The sequence below is a fragment of the Osmerus mordax genome, chromosome 15 (genome assembly GCF_038355195.1).
Source record: "Osmerus mordax isolate fOsmMor3 chromosome 15, fOsmMor3.pri, whole genome shotgun sequence".
Taxonomy (NCBI): Eukaryota; Metazoa; Chordata; class Actinopteri; order Osmeriformes; family Osmeridae; genus Osmerus; species Osmerus mordax.
In genome coordinates, this window is record NC_090064.1 from 9,827,566 (window position 1) to 9,854,874 (window position 27,309).

Below are 27,309 nucleotides of genomic sequence, written 5' to 3' on the forward strand. Positions count from 1 at the left end.
AGGACAAGCCGATTAACAGAAGTAAGAACGACGTAAAGCTCCGAAATGTTCCCTCACAATTGATGGCGTGTCAGCAGATGAGATGCATTTTGCATTTCAATGAATGAAACCTCTGGGATGCTGGGTCTGCAGACGCAGAGGTTTTCCAACCTATTAACCATGTGACTCATGATACAGTTCATCAAAGAGACAGTGTGTGAGCTTTTTATGCATTCAATTTCCTCAATTTCAAATGTACAGCAGGTATCCAATGCAAGCATATGTGTGCTTGTGCTTTATCTATGTATTTGTACTGCCTGTTTTCAATGTGCCAGTTTCTCATATGACGTGAAATTTTAAAACAAAACTATTGATCATTATCCTTGTATGGACGTATGGATTATCTTGTTGGAAGGAGGATTAATCCATCCATATAAATGTTGTTTTTTTGGAACAGTGTCCTACTGTAGACAATGCTTCTGTGTGCTATTAATTATTTCTCTACAACCTAGGAAGGGATTCCTTTATAAAATACTGTCTTTATATCCTGTACAACTGTCAACTAGTTATACAATTTTTTACACAATTCTTTATATGAATACTGTCTTAAATTCTTTGTTTTGTCCTTAGTTTAAATTATTTCTTAAAGCATTTTTGCTTTACCTTTAATTTGATCAAATCTTTGCCCAAGTTTTTTGCACAGTACTGTGGCTAATACTGTTATAAATGAGAACTGAGTGCATACTGATAGTGCTTGCTCAGTAGGATACGTGAAGACCATTAACAAGTGTCTGGGAAGCTCTCCTGCTGAAACACATGACTGGAATAATGACTGCCACTAACCTGAATCTGAGCCAAAGCAACCTCACAGCCAAGCCTCTCTAGAAATCATTGTTCCCTCCCTGTGTGCAATCAATTGTCCCCGCTCATTTTACCACTTCAGGTATTGTCATACAAGCTAGAAAGAGACATTTACAATCAGTCCAGGATTTGTTCAAGGCACTTCTGCAAAGGAAACCTTTTTCAGTCTTTTCAAATAGCATCCTTTTTTTTACACATTGTGTCTATGGAAGACGGTTGGTGGGTGTATTAGCATATAATCACTGCAGAGTGGTCTGTAGACTTAGCCAAAGGTGGGACAGGCACCACTGTGGAGCAATCTCTACCTCTCCAGACAGTGTCATAACACCAGTAACACACAGTACCCAGGATCCCACAAGTCACCTTGAGGTCAAACATACAATTTGATGTCCCTTTACAATGTCTACGACATAATCTAGAATTTGACTAGTAAAGCACATAGACTTAAGTTCAAGGATTCAATGTTTGAGAGCACAGGGGCCTCTTTTCAAGTCTTTTGACATCATTTGTAACCACCCATGAAAAAACACAACCTTCCAACACCTTCCCCCAAACTACATGGGGTATACTAATCAAAGCCTTGTGTACTTTAGCAAGGTTTACATACTGTTGAGCATTGTTTGTTCTACATATCTCTTTCTGAGAATCCATTTTCCCCTTAGTCTGCTCTCCCACTCAAATAATTGACAATTCGACATGTGAACCAGAGGTGGGGAGGACTGAGCCCAACCATATCCCTTGAAGTTCGCTGATGCATTCTGGCCATTTATTATGTTCCTCTCTGTGTGTTATCAGGGATGTTAACCTCCCACTGAGTGTGGGGGTGCTGCTGAATCTCCTGCAATAGCACACCACCGTGCACAGCCACCCCCCACCCACACACACACAAACACACACAGACACACATACTCACACACGTCTAATGGTTATAGCTACTCTGCAAATGTGGGATGGTGTTGTAGCTGGAGTGAGCGTGGGACTTGAAAAGGTCAAGAGCCTGCTCGAGTGGAAACCTTTTTAGCACTCATGACAATTAAGCAATTTAACCATTATGACGTCCGACCAGATCTAAAAGTCAGTTGATCTCAGAACATTTTATAAGCAGGTCAAGGGGTTTAAAAAACATAATTGAAAATTTCCCGACCTGCCATATAACACAATGTAAAAATACATATTTTAACTCTTAATTTATGTCAAATTATCAGATAAGGAATTAATTCAGAGTCAAGCTAAATTGGTGATAATGTTTTTGTGTCATCCTCAAACAAGCATACATATCACTGTGATTGACTGGTTAAATTGAACGTAGATGAATGCTAAATAATAATCTTGTTTGGATTACCAACATGAAAGACAATAAATCCCCATCTCCCCTTCTTGCTCGTGCCTCTAATTCTCTCCCTTTCCCCCTGAATGTGATGCTTCAACTCCACCTCTTAGACCAGCAGGGAATCTCAGGCAGATGCAATGACCTGTGCCAATATGTGCAAGGGGCCAGGGACGTGGGCAGGAGGACACAGCTCTCCCTGAGACAAAAGAGAGAATGTTGAAGACTGCCCCCTGGGAGGTAAATCTTCCATGGGCAGATTGGAGCATGGATATTTCATTACTGCAAGCCTGCATGCTGCCAAACCCTCTCACCTCCACTTAGCCAACTCTCCACCCTGCTGGACCGGGTGACTCTGGGGTTGATCTGCTTCGTGGGCTTGATTTCCTGGGAATGGTTTTTGAAGTTGAGTCAGAAATTTGTGGAGCCTTGAAGTTTTCAAGTAAGATAACTTACTCAGATAAAAGGTCAATCCAAAATGTCAATTGATTAAAAGAGGACCAATGTCTATTGAATAAAGCTGAGTTTTTCCTATCTAATTTTCCATTCAATGTATTGCTTAAAGGTAATCTACTTAGTGTGAGGTTGTGTCACCAGAGGATTGACACATATGAATATTAACAAAGGTATTTGGCATCTTGTTTTGTTTGTCTTTATCTCATTTTCTGTTTGTGGTCGTTAGTCTTAGTCAAGTCTTGCTGAAAATAATATTGGTTCAGATCTTAGACCTTTTAGTAGATTCAGAATTTTACCATTAATTGATTGGAATATGTGAATGGCAGTGTCCTCATTCTACTCATTGTTTATCATGCCCTTAAACTTCCTTCTATTCACATGTAACTTGGTGCTGGATTACATTCTATCATGCGATATCTAGTCAGACTAATTTATTAAACTGATGAACAACACAGGTTTTTTTACACTGAAATTCTGCATGCACTAACACAACCCTGGTAGTTGGCACATTTCAGTGTGATGCTGCGGGCCAATTACTGACATCTTCATGACTACAAATCAAATGGAAATTATGGGATTTCCATCTAATTACTTAAAGTGTGTTTCTAGTCTCTAACTGCTTGCACCTGAGTGGTTGCTGTGTTATTCTGCAGTTTGGTGAAAGGAGAAAGACGAAAACCACATTTTCAAAATAGAGAGAGGTTGGTAGCTTGACAGATGACACTGAATGAAAGCTGTCAATAGTTTATCCACCCGTTACAGTGAACCAACCTAACTGAGAAGAACAGAGTAGCCTGAATTTACAACAATGAAGAGAGTACTTAAAGTGTGATGAGGGCTCTGCCTTCGGACACCTTGATGGCTTCCTAAATCCTGCGTGTAGTTCTGGTTTGACACCCCTTTATTAGAAGTTTTTTGAGTTGTGACAGGTGGACCAATGGAAAACAGAAGAAAAACTTTGAAAAATATAATAAAGTATGAAGTGATGGGAACCATAGAGAAAATACAAATATAATCCACATCAATTATTTCCTGTATACAGTATTGGGTATCAGCCTTGTATCCTGTATATATTTCTTAATGTGTACAACAAACACCACATTAGACACAGTGATACATCATGTCCTAAGCCAATTTGTTGCATGTTTCCCTCACTGCTCTCATATTCCAAAGTGTATGAGAATGATAGGGATAAATCGTAACTTTTGTGAAATATTTTAATTAAAGTAAATGTTGTCATCATGTCCTGGTATATCCGTCCTGGACTGCCTATCTGGAGATGTGTAAACAAACCTCATAAACTGAAAAGACATATTCAGATAATAGCGGCTCTCTGCAAATGAACATAAGCCTAATTTTACAGAGAGAGTTGCTGCATTCTCTACATCTCGATATTTAGGAGATAATTAGGCTTAGTAGTTTAACTATAAGGGCACCAACAAAACTTTTCACTATTGTACAGTGCTGTGCAAGTACTGTGTAGCCCAGTGACGTAAATGTAGTTATAAAAATGTTACCATTAAAAGCAATGTTTGCAGCAGTTTCCAAAGTGTTCTATTCATTTCTCTGTTTCATTCAAATATAAAATCTCTAATGGGTAACCTCAGTTTTGTACTGTATAGTCATGGTAATATGCCCTTGGAGTGAACTAGGGCCTTATTATTTGTTATCTTATTTGTTTTAACCACTGTTCTATTTAAATATAGTACTGTCTCTTGGTAGGAGGTGCCTTACACCTGTATCGTATGATAACAAACTGTGCTCATTGTACGTTGTTGATTTGTATCCTCCCTGCCATGTGAATACTGTAGCTATGGAGACCTAACAACACTGCAGGTGGAATTGAAATGGTGGATCACATCTGTTGTTGAGTAAGCCAAACAGCCACACCGAAACATAAAATAAAAAGACAAAAAACAATTCCCCAAAAACATCTGTGTTTCAAAAAAGTGATTCTTCCCATTCTTAAAATACCTTTTCATTCTGTAAGTGTGATGAAAGTAAATGATTAGGAAACTTCAATAACATAACCTTTTGTGAATGAAATCCCAGCTTGAGAGATCTATGGCTCCGATGTGTCAAAATGAGGTCAAACACACACGCATGTACACACATGCACACACACACAGGGCTGATGACGGTTCCCAAGACCTGGTCTGGATTCCATTGTGGGTAAACTAACTGAAGTACAGACAGAGAACAGTTTGTCCATTTTTCTTTCCAGGCTACTTGATCCTTTCCTATTTATATTTGACATGCAAAATGTCTCAACTAATAAATATCTATTAGTTCAAAGCCACTCTCTTTCAGCAGAGATTTTTTGTGGGTGTGTGTATAGGTGTGTCTATTCGTGTGACCATTAGTCTTTTTTACTCCGGCTGAGCCCAGCTCAACCATTTCCCACCGGTTCCACCACACAAGTGTGTTTTTCAAGAAGATGGGAACATGTTCATGAAAGAAACACAGCGTCTTTTGTCCAGATCAAGGCAACAACTTTGCTTTTTCTTTCATTTTCAGTATCTACTTTCTTACAGCAACTTTCAAAAATACAGTATGGTTGTGATGGCTGTTATGTTGCAAATAGCAGTGCAACAACTCAAATCTCTTACTAAACCACATAACCATGTTCTACTTTTTTACTTGAGACAAAGTAAATGTATTTTGTCTTTATTATTATATTTGTATGACATAATTAAATTAATGTGTATTCATACTATATTATATGCTAACATCAACAAACCCCTTGATACAGTAGATTATTTTAAGTATCAATTATTACATTTTTATAGCGTCAAGTTACATTCATCTTTATCACTAAGAAATACAGGTACAGTATTAACTTTATCTGAGATTCCTTAATTCAGATTTATTTTGATTTGTTTAATCCAGTTTAAGAATTTGCCATGTTTTGTGACATTTTCTATACTTTACATACCAAATATCAAATGAAATCTCATGAATGTCACTAATTCACAAAAGCTATGGGAGCTATGCAATAATGAGGGATATGCAATTGTATTATTATCTCCAGCAGATAGTATTGAAAAACAAAGACACTTTCAAGATCCCTTATCTATCACTTTTTTGTTGTTGTAATTTACCAAAACAATCAAGGCCTCATTCTCATCTTTCAATTTCACAAAAGTTGGAGGCCGTTAGGTTGAACAGGGAAGATACTGTCATGGAAAATTCTGCTTCATGACCAGGTACATGTAGCCCTGTAGGTGAGTACAAACCCATGACTCACAGTGATTCACTCACTTCTCCAGACATACTTGTAGACATTCTAAATCTATTTGATATTTGAATCTATTTGATTTGAGCATAGGCACGTTTTCAGCCGGGCAATGCTGAACAGTCTACACTGTCCTCTACAGTTCAACTACAGAGAGACAGTCCCCCACAATGCTAAAATAACCTCAGTTGTATAGCATGACTTTGGAAGCCCCTAGATAAAGTGCTGAAACGAGTGTTTTCGCTCACCAAAGAGTAGTACTGCCAGAGCCTGATGATGTCTGGATAGGCAGATCATAGACAGGAAGGTATGCATTTCCAACCGCATGTCCAGACAGAGTAACAGGCTGAGGGAAGACACAGAATACCAATGGACCTTGCCCCGCGGTAGATGAGATAGAATCACACACCAACCATTGACTCCCCCCTCCTCCCTTCTCCACCAACCTCTCACCTCTCCAGACCAGAGACATGTTGTGAATGTACCTTTTTTTACCTTGCACATTTTATGTATCTAATAGTGATGCATTGCACAAACTCTTATGTGAGATGAATGGATGAGAAGTTCAACAATGTTTGCACAGAATACTATACAAATAGATTAGAGGCATGAGATAGACCAAAACGACTTGCGGTGCTTGAATCTGTTTGCATCGAAACTGACACGTTAATGTATCCAGCTCCGAATAGAAAAACCTATGAAAATAGAAAAAGAATAGAAGACAAAAATTATTGACTGAACTCATTAATAAACATTTGGAAACTAGCAAGGTTTAAGAACATGGAAAATGCTAAGTGTTTCTTTAGTGTTATCCTGCTCCAGGACATCCCAGCATTTGCTAGTTATCCTTGCCTAACAAGAATAGCCTTCAGACACATAATACTTTGCTTGTATTGGCTTCTGTAAGTGCGTGGGCAAACACCCAAGGTCCAATGCATTTATTTCCCCAGCGCACACCCTGCCTGTTTGCTGCTATGCTCCAGCACTGGGGTGTCCAGAGGTTTACATATTGGCAGTAAGCCACGCATTTCCAACAATCAGCATATCTACCCTAGAGCATAGGCCCATCAATATGTTGCACATTGGTTTCCGTTATTGATACAGGCCGGGTTGGGGAGGACATGGAGCAGATAGCTAAATAAATGTGATATTGCAATCAATAATTAGTGAATTAGACAAGACAACTAAGGATTAGAGAGTAAACCTTCTGTTGTAGGCTACTGGTTTATGGGCTTCTGCTGTCCTCTAGTGGGTGATACGTACAGGTGCAGAAAATGACAATTTCCAGTTGCATTCTATTTTTTTATCATCAACGTTTTGTATTTTTTATATCACTCAGGTCTGAATGCCATTCAGAACGCCCCTGGTGGTCAGTCACACAACATTTTTCCAACAAATGTAATGCCAGGTGTAATAGTTAATAGCTCTAACTGTTACACGGTTCTAACTGTAGTTTAAATTCGTTTCTACAAACCGAACCAACCATGTGTCTACCAGGCTACCCTTCTACAGCAATACAGTGGCACGAGACAAATCAATTAACATGTAATAAACTGACCATAGACCATTTTGAATGAATGATTAATAAGTACATTTATTTATAACAAAAATGAATGGACCTTGCAGTTGTAGTGGATTATGGAACTTACTTTCGGAGGGTGGGCAGTTTAGAAAGATGCACCGGCGCTGCCAGCGCACTGGGATACCATTGGCCAACACTGAACTACTACGTAATCCCATTGGTGAATATATGTCCATCTGTTTTAACACACCGACTAGAAACACGAACAAAAAGCGGCAATTACTTGAGCGCACGGGTAATTTAACTATTTCACAGCATCAATATCGATAGTTTTTGACCTAAAACAGGTAGTGTGGTTCGATTAGTAAGTAGTTTGACTACTATGAGGTTCACGCAATACTGATATTCGACTCGGAACTGGCTAAAGTTCGCCACTCAGTAAGGTAAGCAATTTTTTGTGCGTATTTAACCTAGCTAGCGATGCTACTTCTCCGTTCATTTATCTTGTCTGAGGCTTGTTAGCTCTGGGTATATTTAACAGCTTGCTAAATGTAAGCAATAACTAATTTTAATATGAGCAAACGCTTAAACACTGCTTCAATTCACTACGATTCATTTTATAAGATAGCAATCTGAGGTGGTTTGAAATGTGACGAGTGTGTCACACACTTATGAACTAAAGCTTTGATTCTGGGTCCTGTTTCTTCTTTAGATAGAGTATGTCCTTCCATCAGGGTAGAGGGGGCCCCAGAGGGCGAAACCCACCTGGTCAGCATGGGTCATCCCAAAACTACCGACCCACCAACCTAAGGCCTCCTCCTCCCCAGCCTCCCTTGCCCCCCTACCACTATGAGCCTCAGACCCCTCCTGGCTCTAGTTACCAAGGGAACAGTGGCTACATGTCCAGCCATGCTGACTACATGACCTACCCCACCCAAGCTCCCACCCAGGCCCCTAGCCCTCTCAACCAGTGCCCCATGCACCCTCCTTTCCCCAATGCCCCTAACCGTCAGGGCTTTCCTGAACCACCCCCAAACTTCCCCCCTCCCCCCCTCCCAATTTCCTCTGCTGGGTCCACTTCAGGTTCCCAGGGATCAGCTCAGAATGCATACCATCCGTACATGGTACCCCCTCCGCCCCTGCCTCACCCACCAATGCCCCCATCCATGCCCCCCCAGCCCATGAGCTACCACCCTCCCTACTCCATGAACTACCCCCACCCTCCCTTCCCACCTCCTAGCTTCAATCCAGGGTACACCCAGGGCTCAAGCTCCTTCAAGCCCGTCCATGGCTTCAGGCACGGTGGCCAGTACAAGGCAGACAAGCCCATGGAAGACCGGAGGTCCCCGGAGAGATGTCCACGCCGTCACGATGATTTTAGGCAGAAGAGCTACGGCTACGGTGACCGTCACAAGATGGAGTTTCCTGCAGAGAGGAGGGACAGCGTCCGGAGCCCTGGAAGGCGTGGCAGACCGGAGAGCGGGCGCTACCGCTCAGACCACCAACATGGCCGGACCCCACCCCGTCACCGCAGTAGAGAGCGCAGCAGGTACAGTGGTATTATTTTAGAATATCTGTCAACATTTGTTGTATCTGTCCAAATGTTATTGTAAAAAAAAATAAAAAATACAAATAATAATCTGTTTGAATATGTTATTCTTTTAAATACTTGTTCAATATGAAAATATACACGCGTGTGTGTCGTCATAGGGAGAGGCATCGCCACCGAGATAGCCGGAGGTCCCAGTCCCCCGACAGACCCAGAAAGAGACCCAGGAGGTACCTAACCCTCACCTCAACCCTGAACACACCTAGGCCCTGTTTGTGTTCATCTGATGGGACGGGGGGGGTGCATGCTTTCACCCAGCTAATGTTCGGGTATATCCTCCCCTCCTCTGAAATGGAGAGGAGCAAGGAAACAATGTCCGACTACTAGATAAGGTGACACTTTATTAATCCCCAAGTTGTGAAATAAGGGAATCGGATGGAGCTCTAGGCATCCTAACTTTCCATGCACCTTGCTTCCCTGCTAAGAAGCTGAGGTGTTGGAATGCACTAAGATTATTTGCTGATCATTTGCAGTGGAAACATGTCTCTGTTCTAAATTGGATTCACTCAACCGAGTCCCACGCCCCCCCCCCCCCCCCCCCCCCTCCTCCAGTCGATCAGGGAGCCGGGAGAGGAAGCGTGGCCGCTGGGAGGAGGAGCGGGAGAGGAGGCCGGACGACGACAAGGAGAGGAGGTGGGAGGGCCCGGGGACGAGCAGGGAACGCAGCTACACCTCCCTGAGGAGCCGAGAGCCAGAGGAGCCCGCCACTGCCTCCACCGCCGCCGCAGAGCGGGAGAAGGACCAGGAGAAGGACCGGGAGAGGGACCGGGAGAGGGACAAGGAGAGGGACAAGGAGAGGGACAAGGAGAGGGAGAAAGGAGACGAGGTCAGGGAGGAGGAGGAGCTGCTGAAGCCTGCCTGGGTTCGCTGTACACATGCTGAGAACTACTACTCCAATGACCCCATGGACCAAGTGGTACAGTACTAAACTCTACTAGAACGCCGTTTGATGTTACTTTCATGTACAAAGAACAGTAGCAAAATTTACCGATTTCGAAAATGACTAGCGTGTCTCCTAGAACCGAAATAGTGTTTTGTTACTTTCTCGGATCCTCTCCTTCACAGTGATGGATTTAGCGGATTTTGCTCCTTTTTACAGTGTCCCTCGTGCACGCGTGTGTGTGTGTGTGTTTGTGTGTGGCTCTATGCGTGTCTGTGCTCATACGCCCCGCTTCCCTTCCTGGCTAGGGCGACTCCACCGTGGTGGGCACCAGCAAGCTGAGAGACCTGTATGAGAGGTTTGAGGAAGAGCTGGGCAGGAGGCAGGCACGTGCCCAGGCTGCCCGCCCACAATGGGAGCCGCCCCAAACTAAGCTGGATGAGGAGCCTGGTACTGTATTGATATCAGATAGTAATACCAAAGGTATTTGACCCCGAACTCCGTTCAGTCAATAGTTTATTTTATTTTATTTTTGAGATGACTATGTGTTGGGCAGTGGGTACAAAAGAAGGGTATAAAAAAATCAATATTATGTAAAAACCTTTTTGAGCTACAAAGGAATGAGAAGTAGGGCAGTTAACCTATACGTTGAGACATTTTGAAAAGGAGCTTTCTCATCACAGTTCTATCACAGCACAGTTTGTTTGAGCTCACATAGTTGCCATGAGATGCTATGAAAGGTGTTGATGATCTACACTAACATGAAACTACGTGAACAAACGGCGTCATGTACGATGGGTTTAAGGCTACTCTGTGACCCTTTAGACCAGCGTTGACTCAGGAAAGGCCTGACGCCTCTCTGAGCCGTGGTTCTCAGCCCCGCTCCGAGGACGAGCATGGGGGCTGACGGGGTTCCGCTTGTGGTTCTCCTGTTCCCAGGCGTCAGCTCCAGTGAGTCGGACGGCGAGTCGGACGGCGGCGGCAGCACGTGCTCCAGCAGCTCCGACTCGGACGTGTTCGACGTGATCGCTGAGATCAAGAGGAAGAAGGCCCACCCCGACCGCCTGCACGACGAGCTGTGGTACAACGACCCCGGACAGGTCAGCAGGCTCTCTCTCTCTCTCTCTGTCCATCTCTACCTCCCCCTCACCATCGCAACCCCCTCTTTCCTCTCTCTGTCTCTCTCTGTCTCTCTCTCTCTCTTTTTCTGTTTCTTTCCCTCTCTCACACTCTGTCTCTCTCTCTCGTTCTGTCTCCTTCCCCTCCTCTTCCATCTACTTCTTCATGGTGTTCCCTTTGTCTTGTTTTTCACCTTGGGTGGGAGAGTATCTTTTTTTTGGTCACTCTGTCTCGAGTAAATATGACGTGTGTAGTGTGCATGCTGCATTATTCTCTGCACAGGTGGTGCGTTAATCTACAGTAGTAGTTGATACGTGTGTGTGTGTGTGTACAGATGAACGATGGGCCGCTGTGCAAGTGCAGTGCCAAGGCCAGGCGCACGGGGATCCGCCACAGCATCTACCCAGGAGAAGAGGTCTTGACCCCCCCCCCCCCCCCCTGCTTCCACCTCGGTCAACAGCACACGCTGAGCGGAACATCTCGGCTCATCCTCTTGTTTCTGCTTCCTCCCCCTCCAGTCAGTGAAGAACTGCCGTGGCATGAACAACAACTCAGGGAGGCTGTTCCACTACAGGATCACCGTGTCTCCCCCCACTAACTTCCTGGTGAGGTGCTCTCTCTCTCTCTCTCTCTCTCTCTCTCTCGCTCTCTCGCTCTCTCTCTCTAGCTCTCTCATTTGCATCTTTTGGTCTCCATTGCTCCCTTGAATCATTGTTGCGGCGATGTAACACAGTGCGTGCGTTTTTACACAGACGGACAGGCCCACCGTGATCGAGTATGACGACCACGAGTACCTGTTCGAAGGCTTCTCCCTGTTCTCGCACACCCCGCTCACCAACGTAAGCCCCGCCTCCCTCCCTCCCTCCGTCCTGCCCTTCCAGCTCACCACCTCTGATGTCCCCTTCCTTGTCCTCTCTGGAGTGTCTGCTTCAACGCCTCTGTTGTCCTTCCTTCCCTCCCTCCCTCCCTCCCCGACGCCCATCACACAGACTTCACTGCACCAGCGGAGTGCTACGCGTGCACACACACACACACACACACACACATCAAGGCTAGTTCAGAAAGATATCCTACTGAATGAATAATTCACCCCGCCCCCCAGTGTTTGTCTGAAACCTAATGCCCAAGCGCGCGCACACACACACAGACTTCAAATGAAGCTTTTAATGTTGACCGTCTCCTTTGTTCGTCTTTTTGGGCATCACAGACTAGTTATTTCTGCTCTGACCTTGCTTCTCCTCTGCTTGACTTGTGAGGCGCTATCTGTTGATGTAGGGGTTAAAAGGCCTGCTGTGTATGTAGAGACATAGACCCCCCCCCCTTCCACACACACACACTAAGGAATAGTGTAGGAGCAGAAGGATGGGAAATCAATGAGGGGCAAAGCCTGACTAAGCGAGTTAAAGAGGGGGATGAGGGATCATTCTTAGTGTGAGGAACACAAATACATTTCCTTCTTTCTCCTGAGTTTGCATGTAGAAGTGATCTCTGTACGCCAGGGCTCCCTCTTTCCCCCCCGCTCCTGTGGGTTTCAGAATAATCAACACTTGCACCTATTTCCTCAGCATCTGCTTTGATTCGGAGCGAATTCAGACGGGATTAGTCCAGATTACGGCAGGATAATTTAAACGACCTCTGTCTGAAACCCGCTGCATACGGCCGGTGGGGACCGGGGATTAGGGTGCTCCTGAGCAAGGCGATATTAGCCCCCTCTTGTTAGCCCGACGGGCAGGGCCAGCTTTCACACTGGCCCCCAGGTTAATCTCCTAAAATGGACTCCCGCACTCCGACAACAAAGACCATGTAACTAAGAGATTAAACACCGAAGAGCTGTCTTATCTATTTATAGCGATTTAAAAGTCACTTAATGTTCGAAAGCCCTGGGTAAAGTGTGTGTGTGTGTGCGGGCGTCCATGTGTCTGTTCATTATCGTTAGCGGTGTGTGCGCGTGTTTGCCTAGGTGTGTGTGTTTTGGAGATGAGGCTTTAATGAGTTTTGCCCGCAAAGACGTCCCCCCTGCCTGACGCCAGCTCGTAACCACGGGGATTCTCTCCTGGCTTCTCTTGTCTCCCTCCTCCTCCTCTCCTCCAAACCTCACAGATTCCATTATGCCGGGTGATCCGTTTCAACATAGATTACACCATCCACTTCATAGAGGAGATGTCACCAGAGGTCAGTAAAGCCCCTCCTTTATCTCTCCTGCCCCCTTTCTCTTTTATTTAATTTCCTTTCTCTCTTTCAATTGAATCATTTCAGTCTTTAGTCTCCTCTTCCCTTCGCCTCTCTTTGTTTTTGCGCCTAAATCTCCGAAAGGTGGTCTCTGAAATTTCCGTAGAAGATCTGTCTTTCAAGTTCTTTTTATTCTGCATTGGACTTCTTAGAAACCACTATGCTGATAAGAGCTGCTTTTTTCAAGTCGGAGAACCGGATTTGGTTTAAAGCATCCAGTCTTTGTTGGTTTGTTGTGTGTGTGTGTGTGTGTGTTACTCTGTAGCAGTATTGACCCTGTGTTCTTCATGACAGAACTACTGTGTTCGAGGCCTGGAGCTTTTTGCCAACTACCTGTTTCAGGACGTCCTGGAACTCTATGACTGGAACCTGACAGGTGAACACACACACACTCAAAAATAGATTTTCCTTTCATCGCTCCTAGTTTAGCACCTTTTCCGAGTAAATAAATAAAGAACATAATTTATTTTGTGAAATATTGTTTTATTGACCAGATCCTACCTTTGACAATGAGTCTCCCGGATGTCAGAAGTTCCACTTCATGCCGCGCTTCGTCCGTTTCCTCCCTGGTGAGAGCCCTTCATGTTCACTTTACAGCTACACCACCCATTCTCTCTCTACACTGCCCTCTTTACAGCTACACCACCCACTCTCCCTCTACACTGCCCTCTTTACAGCTACACCACCCACTCTCCCTCTACACTGCCCTCTTTACAGCTACACCATCCACTCTCCCTCTACACTGCCCTCTTTACAGCTACACCACCCACTCTCCCTCTACACTGCCCTCTTTACAGCTACACCACCCACTCTCCCTCTACACTGCCCTCTTTACAGCTACACCACCCACTCTCCCTCTACACTGCCCTCTTTACAGCTACAATGTCCACTTTACCATCACATTGCCCGATTTACAGCTAAACATCCCTCTTGTGGCGACTTGCAGTACTGCATGTTATTCATGCGGCACATCTTTCAGCCGAGTGCCAAACCTAACCTCATGCTATCTTTTCACCCTTAATGTTCAGTTTGAATGTTTTCCCATACGTTGTGTTGGTATTGATGTTCAAACGTAATGTTCTTTCTTTCTTGGGTGTATCTCGAGGTCTTGAAACCGCTGCCTTAGTATGGGGAATTCTTTGTAGCATCACTTGATGGTGCTGGTGCACTGTGCCTATCAAAGCTCACCATCTCTACAGTGGTGTGTGTGTGTGTGTGTGTGTGCTCGCCATCTCCACTTGAAACGGAATACAAAAGGGAATGGTATAATGGAGGAATACGATGGTTTCCAAATGACTCTGCGTTATTGTGGATTCATCTGTTGTTTCCGATATGCACATCTGATTCTGGGCTTCCTGGAAACACAGTTTGGTGTGTGCATGTGCCCACATGTACTGTTCTCCAAATGCCTTGCAGGGAGTTAGAGGCTAATAGAATTCTCAATGGGTTTATGTGTTTGTCCATGTGAACACTTGTAAAGGGAGGTCGATCAATTGTTTCATGAGTGCCTATTAACCCCAGTCCGTTTGACCTTGTGTGTCCTCCTGTGTGTGTGTGTGTGTGTCAGACGGCGGTAAGGAGGTGCTCTCCATGCACCAGGTCCTGCTGTATCTTCTGCGAAGCAGCAAGGCCCTGGTGCCCGAGGAGGAGATCGCCAACATGCTGCAGTGGGAGGAGTTGGAGTGGCAGAAGTATGCAGAGGAGTGCAAGGGCATGATCGTCAGCAGCCCTGGCATGGTGAGAGCCACTCCTGGCCGCACAGGACTCCACTGCAGTCTGACATGGTAGGAGAGGGCTCTAGACTGCATCGTTCTGTACTGCAGGTCGGGACTGACAGTCTGACATGGTAGGAGAGGGCTCTAGACTGCATCGTTCTGTACTGCAGGTCGGGACTGACAGTCTGACATGGTAGGAGAGGGCTCTAGACTGCATCGTTCTGTACTGCAGGTCGGGACTGACATGGTAGGGTATAGCAAATCATCTACCAGCCGTCTATCTACAGGCTGGTTTAAGATAACATGGCATGATCCTTGCCTCTTCTTGCTCAGGGCATAGTAGACCCTGGAACAGAAGTCTCCTTCCTTGTCTCTTCCTGGGGTTGGCCACCAATCTCAACACGGATCAGTCATTTACCAGACTTCATTACATTTCCATCGGGATCAAGAAAGTGGATAGAATGTAATAGATCTAGGAGAGAGTCAAGGACACATTTTCCCAGTATCCAAACGTGTACTGGAACTGTCATGGTAGTCGACCCTTTTCATGGGAAAGGCCAAAAAACAAAATGTCAGCAGCAACTCTCAGATTTGACTCGACTTGCTACCTTCTAGGCTTGGTGTTCCTCAGAACTCGGGGCACCATAGCTCAGGGCAAGGTTATCCCGACACACACAGTGCGGCATATTAGAAACTATAGTTTGAAATTGAAGTTGGCTCGACATTTCAACGTCTCCCAAGGTCGGGATAATGTCAAGGTGAATCCTGGCTTCAGTGCCATCTGTTGAGGATATCCAACCATATGCCTCAGGTCCACACATTCACAACGCCGCAAAACATTTTGACAACGCTATTATCCCGAGGTGAATCGAGGAACCCCGCTCCTCCATCACCTCTGGAGTCATGAAAGGTGTTCCTGGAAGCGACGGATATGTAGGTTTTGACGTCATCGAAGGCCAACTTGGTTAACCGTCCACTGTGCAGAAGTCTTTTGGATTTTCATATTTAAGTTGCTATACAATACTATAATAATACATTTTTTTGTAATGTCATTGGCCTTTCCTAAGGTTGTGTTTTGGTTTTCCAGAAGCCAAGCTCTGTACGCATCGACCAGCTGGACAGAGAGCAGTTCAACCATGACGTCATCACCTTTCCTATCATAGTCCACTTCGGAATCCGGCCTGCCCAGCTGAGCTATGCAGGAGACCCCCAGTAAGGAATACAGACTCACTCACACGCCTTCACAAGTTCTCTCGCTCTTTGACACTTACTCTCTCTCTATTGGACGTTCATGCACGCGTGCACACCCCCTCCTTGGCTCCCCGCGCTCCTTATTCAACGCATCTCTCACAGGAGACGCTAATCTCAGCCCGTGTGGAGAGAGGTGGAGAGAGGGAGAAATGCACCCAGAGAATGAGATGCAGAGAGAGAAAGATAAAGAGAGAGAGAGAGGGTGAGGGACTTGGAGAGAGACTGAGAGAGATGCAGAGAAAGAGGGGGAGAGAGAGAGAGGCAGAGTGGCATATGTCGTTGAGAGGATGAGAGTGGCGTGACATTTTCACATGCACCATCACGGGTCCCAGGTTCCACCGGGTTCTTTCACCATGGGAGATCGTGCGTGCGTGTGTGTGTGTGTGTGCGCACATGCGTCTCCTGAATAATAATGCCACACACACGCCAGGGCCAGGAGAGGGAATACTGTACATGTGCATAATTACCAATGGCAGTATATTAAAGCCCCCTCCACCTTCCCCAAGTACCGTCTCAACGGTGCTCACAGAGAGTGACAACCAATCACAAGTGAGTTTGGAACGCGGGCCTTCAGTCAGAGGGCAGTGTTTACCAGCATCTCCCTAGAAACGCCGGCATCTTCCAATTAGAGGATCAGGAAGATTATGATGATGATGAGGTGGAAGAGGCTGAGATTGAAACGAGGAAGATTTCCCTTATGGGCCATCCTCACAATTGTTAGTGACGTTTTATTAGGTATTTTTATTTTGTTTATGAGCTCGCTCTCACACACACACAGACACACACACACACAGCAACCAAAGACTGTTCTCCTGTTGCCGTGCTGGTCCCCCCCTCCCCACACGCCGACCCTCTGCGGGGACAAATTAATGGACGGACAGGGACCTCATTAAGGCGGTGTATGCACGAGAGCGCCGTAACATTCCGCTGATTGTAATGACGCTGGCACGTGGATGGAGGGGGGGGGGGGGGGGGGGGGGGGGCACGGCAACAGGAGAGCAGTGGGGGGGCTGCAATGCCACAGAGGCAGAGACCATGGACACAGGGAAGAAAAAGAGGAAGAGTGATGGAAGAAATGAGAGGTGGCAGAGGTAGAGAGGTGGGTAGAGGCAGGACTGAGGGGGCAGAGGTAGAGGGGTAGGTAGAGGCAGGACTGAGGGGGCAGAGGTAGAGGCAGGACTGAGGGGGCAGAGGTAGAGAGGTAGGTAGAGGCAGGACGGAGGGGGCAGAGGTAGAGAGGTAGGTAGAGGCAGGACTGAGGGGGCAGAGGTACCCTCAGAGAGAAAGAAAAAGAACGCGCGTGCGAGAGATAGACAGCGAGGGGTCTGTGGAAAGGTCAGTTTGGTGGATATTTCCCCTTTTTTTTTCTCTCTCCGTCACCTGTTCCTCAGCCTCCTCCTCTTCCTAAATCAGCATACAGAGCTGAGCTGATGAATTATCTCTCACACTCACACACACACACACACACACACACACACACACACACTCAGAAGGTACAGCCCTCCACCCCAGACACCCACCCCAGGCTCAGTCTCTAATGAAGTGCCCCCACCAATAAAGCCGCCTTAATTCCTGTACAGTTTAAACTGCTGCCACTGTATCTCTCTCTCTCTCTCTCTCACTCACTCACTCACTCACTCACTCACTCACTCACTCACTCACTCACTCACTCACTCACTCACTCTCTCACACACACACACACACACACACACAATCTCTATTTCTCTCTCTCACACAATCTCTATTTCTCTTCCCTCCTGACACCACTCATAATGAAATAACTCCTCCAATGAGGAACAGATTGGCTGAACGGAAGCACACGGAAGGACAATGAAGGCCCCTGTCACCTTGACGCTGCCATGTCGTCCGCCCCCCCCCCCCCCACACACACACACACCCTCCAAAAGAAGACAAAATGCTTATTAGTCAAAGAGACCAATACAAATGTGCGTGTTATGTGCCCAGCCGGCTCTGTTGACGCCATCAAGGCGCAGTAACTTAACGCCCTTAGAAGGAAACGAGAGGACTCAACTCGTGACCCTGAAGAGACCTCGCCCAAGTCTTTTAATCTTCACGTTTCAGTAGCATCAGGGGAGCAGGCCAGGGATGGGAGAGGGGTGAGGAGAGAAGAGGAGGCTTTATATATATTTCCCTGCCAATAAAGCTAATGGGATAAGCACCTTGGGCTACGGTTAAATGATGTTGTTTAATAGGCCAGCCAACTGATGAAATATTGATGTGCTGTTGTGGAAAAATTCCCCTCGTTGTAACAAAAATGTTTGCGCTCCAGGTACCAGAAGCTGTGGAAGAGTTATGTCAAACTGCGCCACCTGCTGGCCAACAGCCCCAAGGTCAAACACATCGACAAGCAGAAGCTCACCCAGAGAGAGGTGAGTAACAGCTGAAAGTTACATGTCTATTTTTTTATTTTAAGCCTTAAAAAAAAAAAATGTGTTGGCGCTAACTGGATGCGACGCCCGCCACCGCGGCGCAGGCCATCCGCCGTTTAGCGCCGAGCGCGAGGTCGACGGGGCGCGACGGCTGTTTAGCCCCCTTGTCGCGCCCGCTCAGACTGCGCCTTGGCAGGATGCCACTCGTGCCTGCAACCCCCCCCCCCCCATCCAAACCAGCCCCCGGCAGCTTCCGCCGGGTCCCCCTACCCTTCAGTGGGATGCGTTCACAGTCTACTTGCTGCTGAGGATGCCACAGATAACAGGCACACAGACGCTAGATAAAGGGAGGAGCCCAGAAGGAGTGCTCGCTCGCTCACTCACACTCTTTCCTTCTCTCTCTTTCTCTCCTCCCCTTTTTTTTCTTTCCACCCTCTCCCATAGTCTCTCTTTCTCTCCCATAGTCTCTCTCTCTCTCTCCCATAGGCTCTCTTTCTCCCATAGTCTCTCTCTGTCTCTCTATGTTTCTCTCTGTGTGTGTTTATCTGTCTCTCTGTCTTCTCCTCGGTGTGTAGCTCTCCTCTTCCTCCCATCTCCCCCAGTCTGCCAATGTTGTACCAGAGCCCAGAGCTCAATTAGCCGGTTTCCCAGGTAGCGCTGTGAAGCTCGGCCTAACTGGGGCCCTGGCATTCCCTACCGTCAACCTGCAGAGGAGCCCTCAGACGCAATTAGTGCTGCACACACACACTCACATACACACACACACACTCGCGGACCGAGCCGTCACAACACCACGAGCTAGCCGTGTTAGTGTCTCCACGCAGCCGTGGCAGAAAGGCTACATGCTTATTATTTTCAGCCTTGGGGGAACATCACTAGGTTGTGTGCGTGTGCGTGCGTTTAATGAACGCGTCAGCAGGCTATAAAGCGGGTGGGTGTCTGGTCATTCACTCCAGATTCACTCCAGCCTTATTAGAGGCGTTGATGTCCCCCCCCCTCCCCATCTCCCAGCTTTAATACTGTAACCGGAGTCAGCTGAGAAGGAGGGGAGGGAGGGAGTGGGGGAGAGGTAGAGAGCGAGAGAGAGGGCCCCCCTGCGTGTAAATGAAGCCTGTGAGAATACAATGATCCAACAGTGTGGCTAACACACACACACACACACACACCGGAGCTCAAAAATACCCCCCCCACACACACACGCACACAGAGGTTTATGTGTGACTGTCTTCACTTTGATGCACAGTTCAAAGTGGGACAACATTATTTATTCATGCCTTTGTTGTTCTTTATTTCCTCTGCCAGTCAAAAAATTCCTGGCGTTCCATTTCAGACGGATGGCGGCCAATTCAGACTCGGCGGATAGCATCTCTGACTTTAGGATAGGCGGCACACACACCACACAATCACACACAGGCCGAGAAACATATATAGCCAATATCTTCCATCTCTGGTTTGATTTGTAGGACCCTCTTGTCTCCGCAGCTTCCTGTCCTTGTGTTGCTGCCAGTTGTCTGCCGCGGGCTGACATGGTCTGTGTGTGTGTGTGTGTGTGTGCGGTTTGTAACAAGAGCTACTGATGGAGGTAGCACATCGGCCAGTGTGTGTGTGTGAGGTAGCACATCGGCCACCGTGTGTGTGTGTGTGTGTGTGTGAGGTAGCACATCGGCCACCGTGTGTGTGTGTGCCCCACGGTTGGTAACGAGCTACAGCACAGATGGAACTAGCACATCCACCACCCTCTGTGTGTGTGTACTTGCGTGTCTTATTGAACAGCCTGGTGCCTAGGCACAGACACTGCAGGGACACTGGGAGTCCAGGGTTTGGCTGTGTCATTTTTATTTTCGTCCCTCACACACACACCGCGCTCGGAGAGGCTGTTTCACCACAACGCCTCAATTAGCTGGAGGTCTCTGACCCTGTCTGTCTGACCCTGTCTGACCCTGTCTGTCTGCCCCTTGTCTGTCTGACCTGTCTGTCTGCGCGTTTGTCTGACCCTGTCTGTTTGACCCGTCTGTCTATCTGCATGTCTGTCTGACCCGTCTGTCTGTCCAGGGGCGTAGCCAGGACATTATTTCTGGGGGGGCCTGCTCTGGCCAGTCTTTTATGTGGGGTGGCACTTGATTGTCAAAAACTACTATTTTAAAAGTAACACACTGCATCACTCAGAGCAGCAGTTTTCTAACGGTATCCAGTGGTTAGCTGATAGTCTCCATTGAAGCGCTGTCAGAATGCAGGCACGTTGGTTTGTGTCTTGCGCTGTTGATGGTGGCGTGGCCCAACATGTTGAGAATATGGGGCTTGTAGCATAAGTGACAAATGCCAATATAAGACGACTTTATAAAAAAAATACAAATGCATTTATTTCGTTTTTATACCGTTTCTGTTTTTTTGTGAGGTTGGGGGGGGGGGGGGGGGGGCGGCAGGGTGGCCATCCTCTGACCAATGGTGGCCGTGGCCCCCCCTGGCCACCACGTGGCTATGACCCTGTGTCTGTCTGGTCTGTCTGTCTGGTCTGTCTGTCTAGCCCTGTGTGTCTGACCCTCTATGCGTCTGGCTAGGTAGAGAAGGGTAGGAAAGAGAGTGGCAGTGGAAGGATGAGGCAAAGAGGAGTGTGAAAGGAAGGGAGGGAAGGGAACGTGGGGTGATCAATAATTGACTGTCGTGTGTGTGTGTGTGCGCGTGGCCGTCAACAGGAAGCCCTCCAGAAGATCCGTCAGAAGAACACGATGCGCCGCGAGGTGACGGTGGAGCTCAGCAGCCAGGGATTCTGGAAGACAGGCATTCGCTCCGACGTCTGTCAGGTACCACACACACACACACACATACACACACACAAACCAAAGAAACCTTGAGTACAACTCAAGTATACGCTCACAAGCACACGCAGCGATGCACACGCGGCTGGGCGGTGAGAGACGTGGTTTTACGCCAGGCTCAATGCTCCTGGCACTCCCTAAACCTTTCACTGCAGAACAAACACGTACTAAGCAGAGCCTTATCGAAAAAGCATTACCAATCACATGAGTCACGCCAAGTGCACTGCAGCTTATACACCAAACCCTGAGAGCGCACACACACACACACACACACACACAGGGAGATGCCTGTTAGCGACTATACTCTGTCTGTACACCTGGTACCCTCATGGTCCTATCATGCATATAGCTGAGAGCCAGCCAGCCAGCTGTACAGCCAGCCAGTAAATTGGTCTAGCGTGGTGGAGTGCCCACCACGCTAAGCCCAGTCATTCCTCGGAATAGGTCATATGCCGGAAACACAGGCAGACCCTCGCTTCCTTAATTGGCTGTTTAACGAGGCCTGGGGAGTGTGAGTGTGTGTGTGTGTGTGTGTGGATACATGTCTATTTTTGCGGAGGACAGTACGAACCGTTCATTTGCGCACATACGTTTGTGTGTTCGTTCATGTGTGCGCTCGTTTGTTCTCACGCTTGCATGTGCGCGTGCGTGTTCAGAGCATCGTGTGTGTGTGTGTGTGTCCCCTGCCCCCGCCTCCCCAGGGCAGTGCAAAGGTGGTGTTGTAGGTCTGACTGGGGGTGTGTGGTGGTGCAGGCCTCATTGCTCTGACCTGCTGGCACCCCCCCCACACCCCCCCCCACCCCATCTCCCAGTAACACTAATTAAAACATGCAGCGCTGGCTGCCCCCAGACACCCTGACGAGGGGTTAATGCGTGTTCTGCCTGCCTGCCTGCCTGCCTCCCTGCCTGCCTCCCTGCCTGCCTCCCCTCCTGTGCTATTCAAGCTTGATAACACTCTGCTAACAACTATATGGACTGTGTTATTCTCTAGTTAATGCACTCTTTCTTACAAAAAAAAAGTATCTACCTGTCCTTCACTCGCTCCGAGTGCTACTGAAGCGCTCGCTCGCTCCGTCCCCCGCCCCCCCCCCTCGTTCCCTCATTCACGTCCTGGACCCCATCTCTATCCCTCTCCCTCCTTGACCTGTTTCTCTCACTCCCTTTTTCCCCTTCTCAATCGGTTTCTTTTCCTCTTTCTCTCCCTTTGTCTTTCTCCGCTGAGGCCAGAAAAGAAGCTAGATAGGTCTTTGCTACGTGCGTGCGTGTGCGCGTGTGTGTCAACATGTCGAGGTGGGCTGTGATCCTGCTGTCCGTGTCAAAGTGTGAATTTCCCATCAGTCTCATCCCCCTCTTCTCCTGTCCTCTCCCCCGGCACCGTGATTGGGTTTCTGATTATTTCATCTCCCCTCATAGCAGAGAACCACTTAATAAATAATGATTGGCTGATTGATTTTCACCATGTTCTACCTTACACCTTCCCCCTCTCTTGTCTCCCTTTCTTTCTCTGTTGCTTTTTTGTTCTCTCTCTCTACCTCCTCCCCATATCTATCTCTCTCTCTCTACCCCCTCCCAATATCTATCTCTCTCTCTCTACCCCCTCCCAATATCTATCTCTCTCTCTCTACCCCCTCCCAATATCTATCTCTCTCTCTACTTCCTCCCCATATCTATTTCTTTCCCTGAATCTCTGTCTCTCTCTGTTCCTATGCATCTGTCTCTTTCCGTGTCACTCTGTTTCCCCATGCGCATCTCTCCCTGTCTCTCTCTCCTTGCATCTCCAACTCCTTTCGTCTCTCTCTCTGTCTCTGTCTCTCTCTCTCTCTGCGTCTCTCTCTCTCTGCGTCTCTCTCTCTCTCTCTGCGTCTCTCTCTCTGCGTCTCTCTCTCTCTGCGTCTCTCTCCCTGCGTCTCTCTCTGCGTCTCTCTCTCTCTCTGCGTCTCTCTCTCTCTGCGTCCCTCTCTCTCTCCCTGCGTCTCTCCCTGCGTCTCTCCCTGCGTCCCTCCCTGCGTCTCTCTCTCTCTCTCCCTGAGCAGCATGCCATGATGTTGCCAGTCCTTACCCACCACATCCGCTACCACCAGTGCCTGATGCACCTGGACAAGCTCATCGGCTACGTCTTCAAGGAGCGCTGCCTCCTCCAGGTAAGTCTGATGCTCGACATCCCCCCTCCCCTCCCCCCCACCATGACTCCACCAGGACCAGTCACAGCCAGTGTCCACACCTCCACTTCTTACATGAAGAGAAGCGAAGCTGACACCTAACCGCTCGCTGTGCTTCTCCCTTCATCAGCGTACCATACCAGACTGGCTTCCGGTTTTTGCTCCACCAACCCAAAGTCATGGACACCCAAAAATGAACATTGTTAGGTTGTACTGGACTGTCTCCCTCCCCCCCACCCAGGGCCCCAGGGTCAGAGGCTGACAGGGCCCCAGGGTCAGAGGCTGACAGGGCCCCAGGGTCAGAGGCTGACAGGGCCCCAGGGTCAGAGGCTGACAGGGCCCCAGGGTCAGAGGCTGACAGGGCCCCAGGGTCAGAGGCTCCCAGGGCCCCAGAGTCAGAGGCTGTCAGAGGCTCCCAGGGTCAGAGGCTCCCAGGGTCAGAGGCTCCCAGGGTCAGAGGCTCCCAGGGTCAGAGGCTCCCAGGGTCAGAGGCTCCCAGGGTCAGAGGCTCCCAGGGTCAGAGGCTCCCAGGGCCCCAGGGTCAGAGGCTGACAGGGCCCCAGGGTCAGAGGCTGACAGGGCCCCAGGGTCAGAGGCTGACAGGGCGCCAGGGTCAGAGGCTGACAGGGCCCCAGGGTCAGAGGCTGACAGGGCCCCGGGGTCAGACATCCACAGCTTCTGCCCTCAAGGCTGCCTGGAATGAAAAGCGAAAGCTGTCACACTGACAGACCTTGGATAGGATGGAGCTTCACTCAAATTGTTTGCCGCTCGCTCGCTCGGTCCACAAACATTGGTCGCAGCTTTTGCTAATTCACGCTTGTTAAAAAGAAAAGTACAACTTTGCTCTGGTGTGTGTGTGTGTGTGTAAGTGCTTGGTTCTAGGAGCTTGAGAAAGATTATGTCTGTGTGAGCCCTTTTTAAAGCATGTGTACGTAGGCAGGGCGGCGTGTGATCCTGAGTGACGGCCGTCGCCTTTTGTGACCAGATGATGACCTGTCATTATTAGTGCTCAAGCGAAAGCGGCATGACCCCCCCTGTAAAGCCTCCCCCCTTCCCAGATGACAGGCGACAGCCGTGTCGCGGGGGCGTCCTCCGTTTGAGTTATTGACCGCGCCGCCGTGGAGCTCCCCCCTCAGAGCTGGCGTTTCAGATTAGGAAAAAAGACGAAAATAAAGACGCGTTTGATCCACAAGGCGTCCGCCGGGACCACGCCACGGTGTGTGTCGTGTTTAATTTGAGCCACAGAGGCGTCAGTGTTCAGACTGTGTGTGTGCCTGTGTGTGTGTGTGTGTGTGTCGAGTCAGTGGGCTGCGCAGGAAAGATGTTGGACAGCTGGTTTATTTTATTTTTTTCACAGCTCTGAGAAGGACCAGACATCGGTCACACGTCACCCTCTCGACACATGAGGTGCGCTTATTTCAGCTCTCCCAGGCCATGGAAACCGAGGGAACAGTCCCGAAAGAGACGCCTGCCATTCAAACCAAGCGCATCTCCATGCGTATCTCCTCCAAACTGTTTCCCAGCCCTTCTGAACGTCTGCCAGCCCGGTCCAGTGTCTGTCCGTCCACCGAGAGCCAAACCTCGGAGGCGGCAGCACCTCTACCTCCTTTCCTTCTCTCTACCCTCCACCCCCCTTCTTAACCATCCCCCCCCCCTTCCATCATCTCACCACCCCTCCTCCTATCCCTTTATCACCTCACCACACCTCCTTAACCATCCCCTCCACCCCTCCTCCTATCCCTTTATCACCTCACCACACCTCCTTAACCATCCCCTCCACCCCTCCTCCTATCCCTTTATCACCTCACCACGCCTCCTTAACCATCCCATCACCACACCACCTTTCATCCCTCCATCCCCTCCCCTCCTCCATTGACCCATGTTGACAGAACCGGAGATGGCCCAGCGGGGTTTAAGAATTCAGCTGTGCCACGGCACCGCTCCGTCTGATCCTGCCTGCGTGCGTGTCTGCCTCTGGGTGTGTCCCTGTGCACGGCCGAACACGTGTAGGTTTACGTTTTTAAGAAAAGTCCTTTTTTGAATTGGAGCGGTCATCAAAGAGCGAAGACTTGACAGCCGAACATCCCAAGTGGTTTGATCTCTCAGATTTGATGGTGAAGCACTCCAGAACCCCCCCCACCCCTTCACCCCCAACGGAAATCTGAAAAACACTGCGGCAACTCAAATGAGACACACAGCTGTGTCTTAACTCTGAAAACTGTTCTGTGATCATGTTTACCCTGGTTAAAACACACACACACACACACACACACACACACACACACACACACACACACACACACACATATATATATATATATATATATATATATATATATATATATATATATATATATATATATATATATATATATATATATATATACATACATACAAGCACACATACAGCCAGAGGCTGTTGAGCAGAGCGGCAGAAGATTGATCATTAAGTCCAAATCCCTCATACTTCACGCACTCATAATATTGACGGCTAAGGTTAGAAAAAGCCAATCCGCTCCTTAAGCTCCCTAGCTTCAGCTGAAACATTCTCTTCCTTGTGTTGAACAGCCTCACATCACTGCAGCATGCTCAGGACCATCTTTTTAAGGGACCCTCAAGATGCCAAGTGTGCTGTTTTGGAACCAACATGGGCAGAGGCAACGTGCTGAACCTAACCTAGCAACAACAAGGCTTCTGTCCTCTTTATTTGACTTTAAATTAGTTTCCCCTTTCAACGCTACAAACCCCGCAAGGCATCTCCGGTGATGATAAATATTGAAACCTTTCTGTTAACATTTTACATATATCTCATTGGAGCTTGAAATTGATTTGAAGTTGAGCTGCAGGAAGACAAGCATTTCTGAACAGCGAGCCCAGCGGAGAGAGGATTTGATATATCATATATATTTTTTGCTGAGAACCGTCTGCTAATGTAAGATTGATAAAGGCTTGACATGTCCTACTGAACAGTATCTCTGCTTCTTCCTGAGCCAGCCCAGTTTGGTTCAAAACCAACTTTTTTGAGGGGAAACCATTTTGTCGAAATTACGGGGGGAAAAAAGAAAAGCGCTCTGAGACAAACTTGTTGATCTTCTGTGGGCTCTCTGAGGTGCTCATTCTAAAGTCTACTTGTATGCTGTGGCTGCTTTGACAGGAGTTATATTTAATCAATTAGCAGAAGCTCTTATCCAGAGCGACTTACAGTAAGTACAGGGACATTCCCCCCGAGGCAAGTAGGGTGAAGTGCCTTGCCCAAGGACACAGTCATTTGGCACAGCCGGGAATCGAACCAACAACCTTCTGATTAATAGCCCGACTCCCTAACCGAGAGTTAAAGGCAAATATCCACATTTGGAATCATTTGGCCACATAGCTGGTGTTTTTGTTGTGTTTAAGCACGCTGTCTCTCTGTCTCTCTCTCAGCTGGCCATGACCCATCCCAGCCACCACCTCAACTTTGGCATGAACCCAGACCACGCCCGCAACTCCCTGTCCAACTGTGGCATCCGCCAGCCCAAGTACGGCGACAGGAAGGTCCACCACATGTACATGAGAAAGAAGGGTGGGTACACCTGTGTTGGTCCGGCCTGAATCACTCCAGAATCACTTCACAATTGTTTGACGTGTCCGTAACGACCTCCGCCCTGTCTACTGTCGGCCAGGAATCAACACTCTGATCAACATCATGTCCCGGCTGGGCCAGGAAGACCCCTCCCCCTCCAGGTGGGTCACGTGGACGGCATGGCTGGGGCGTCATGGCT

The 27,309-nt window shown here is 48.0% G+C and overlaps 1 protein-coding gene across 1 annotated transcript in view; it reads left to right on the top strand.

Moving 5' to 3' along the window:
- Positions 1 to 7,681: 7,681 nt before the first annotated feature.
- Positions 7,682 to 27,309, top strand: part of drosha (drosha ribonuclease III) — a 59,746-nt gene continuing 40,118 nt past the window's right edge. Inside the window, 19 exon segments of the mRNA XM_067251842.1 lie at positions 7,682 to 7,823; positions 8,093 to 8,929; positions 9,091 to 9,159; positions 9,542 to 9,905; positions 10,178 to 10,352; positions 10,809 to 10,969; positions 11,323 to 11,403; positions 11,507 to 11,593; positions 11,741 to 11,827; positions 13,089 to 13,160; positions 13,512 to 13,593; positions 13,712 to 13,786; positions 14,785 to 14,954; positions 16,020 to 16,144; positions 18,474 to 18,573; positions 21,267 to 21,374; positions 23,423 to 23,530; positions 26,972 to 27,110; positions 27,211 to 27,271. Coding sequence (XP_067107943.1) covers positions 8,100 to 8,929; positions 9,091 to 9,159; positions 9,542 to 9,905; positions 10,178 to 10,352; positions 10,809 to 10,969; positions 11,323 to 11,403; positions 11,507 to 11,593; positions 11,741 to 11,827; positions 13,089 to 13,160; positions 13,512 to 13,593; positions 13,712 to 13,786; positions 14,785 to 14,954; positions 16,020 to 16,144; positions 18,474 to 18,573; positions 21,267 to 21,374; positions 23,423 to 23,530; positions 26,972 to 27,110; positions 27,211 to 27,271 — 2,894 coding nt within the window. The 5' untranslated portion in view covers positions 7,682 to 7,823; positions 8,093 to 8,099.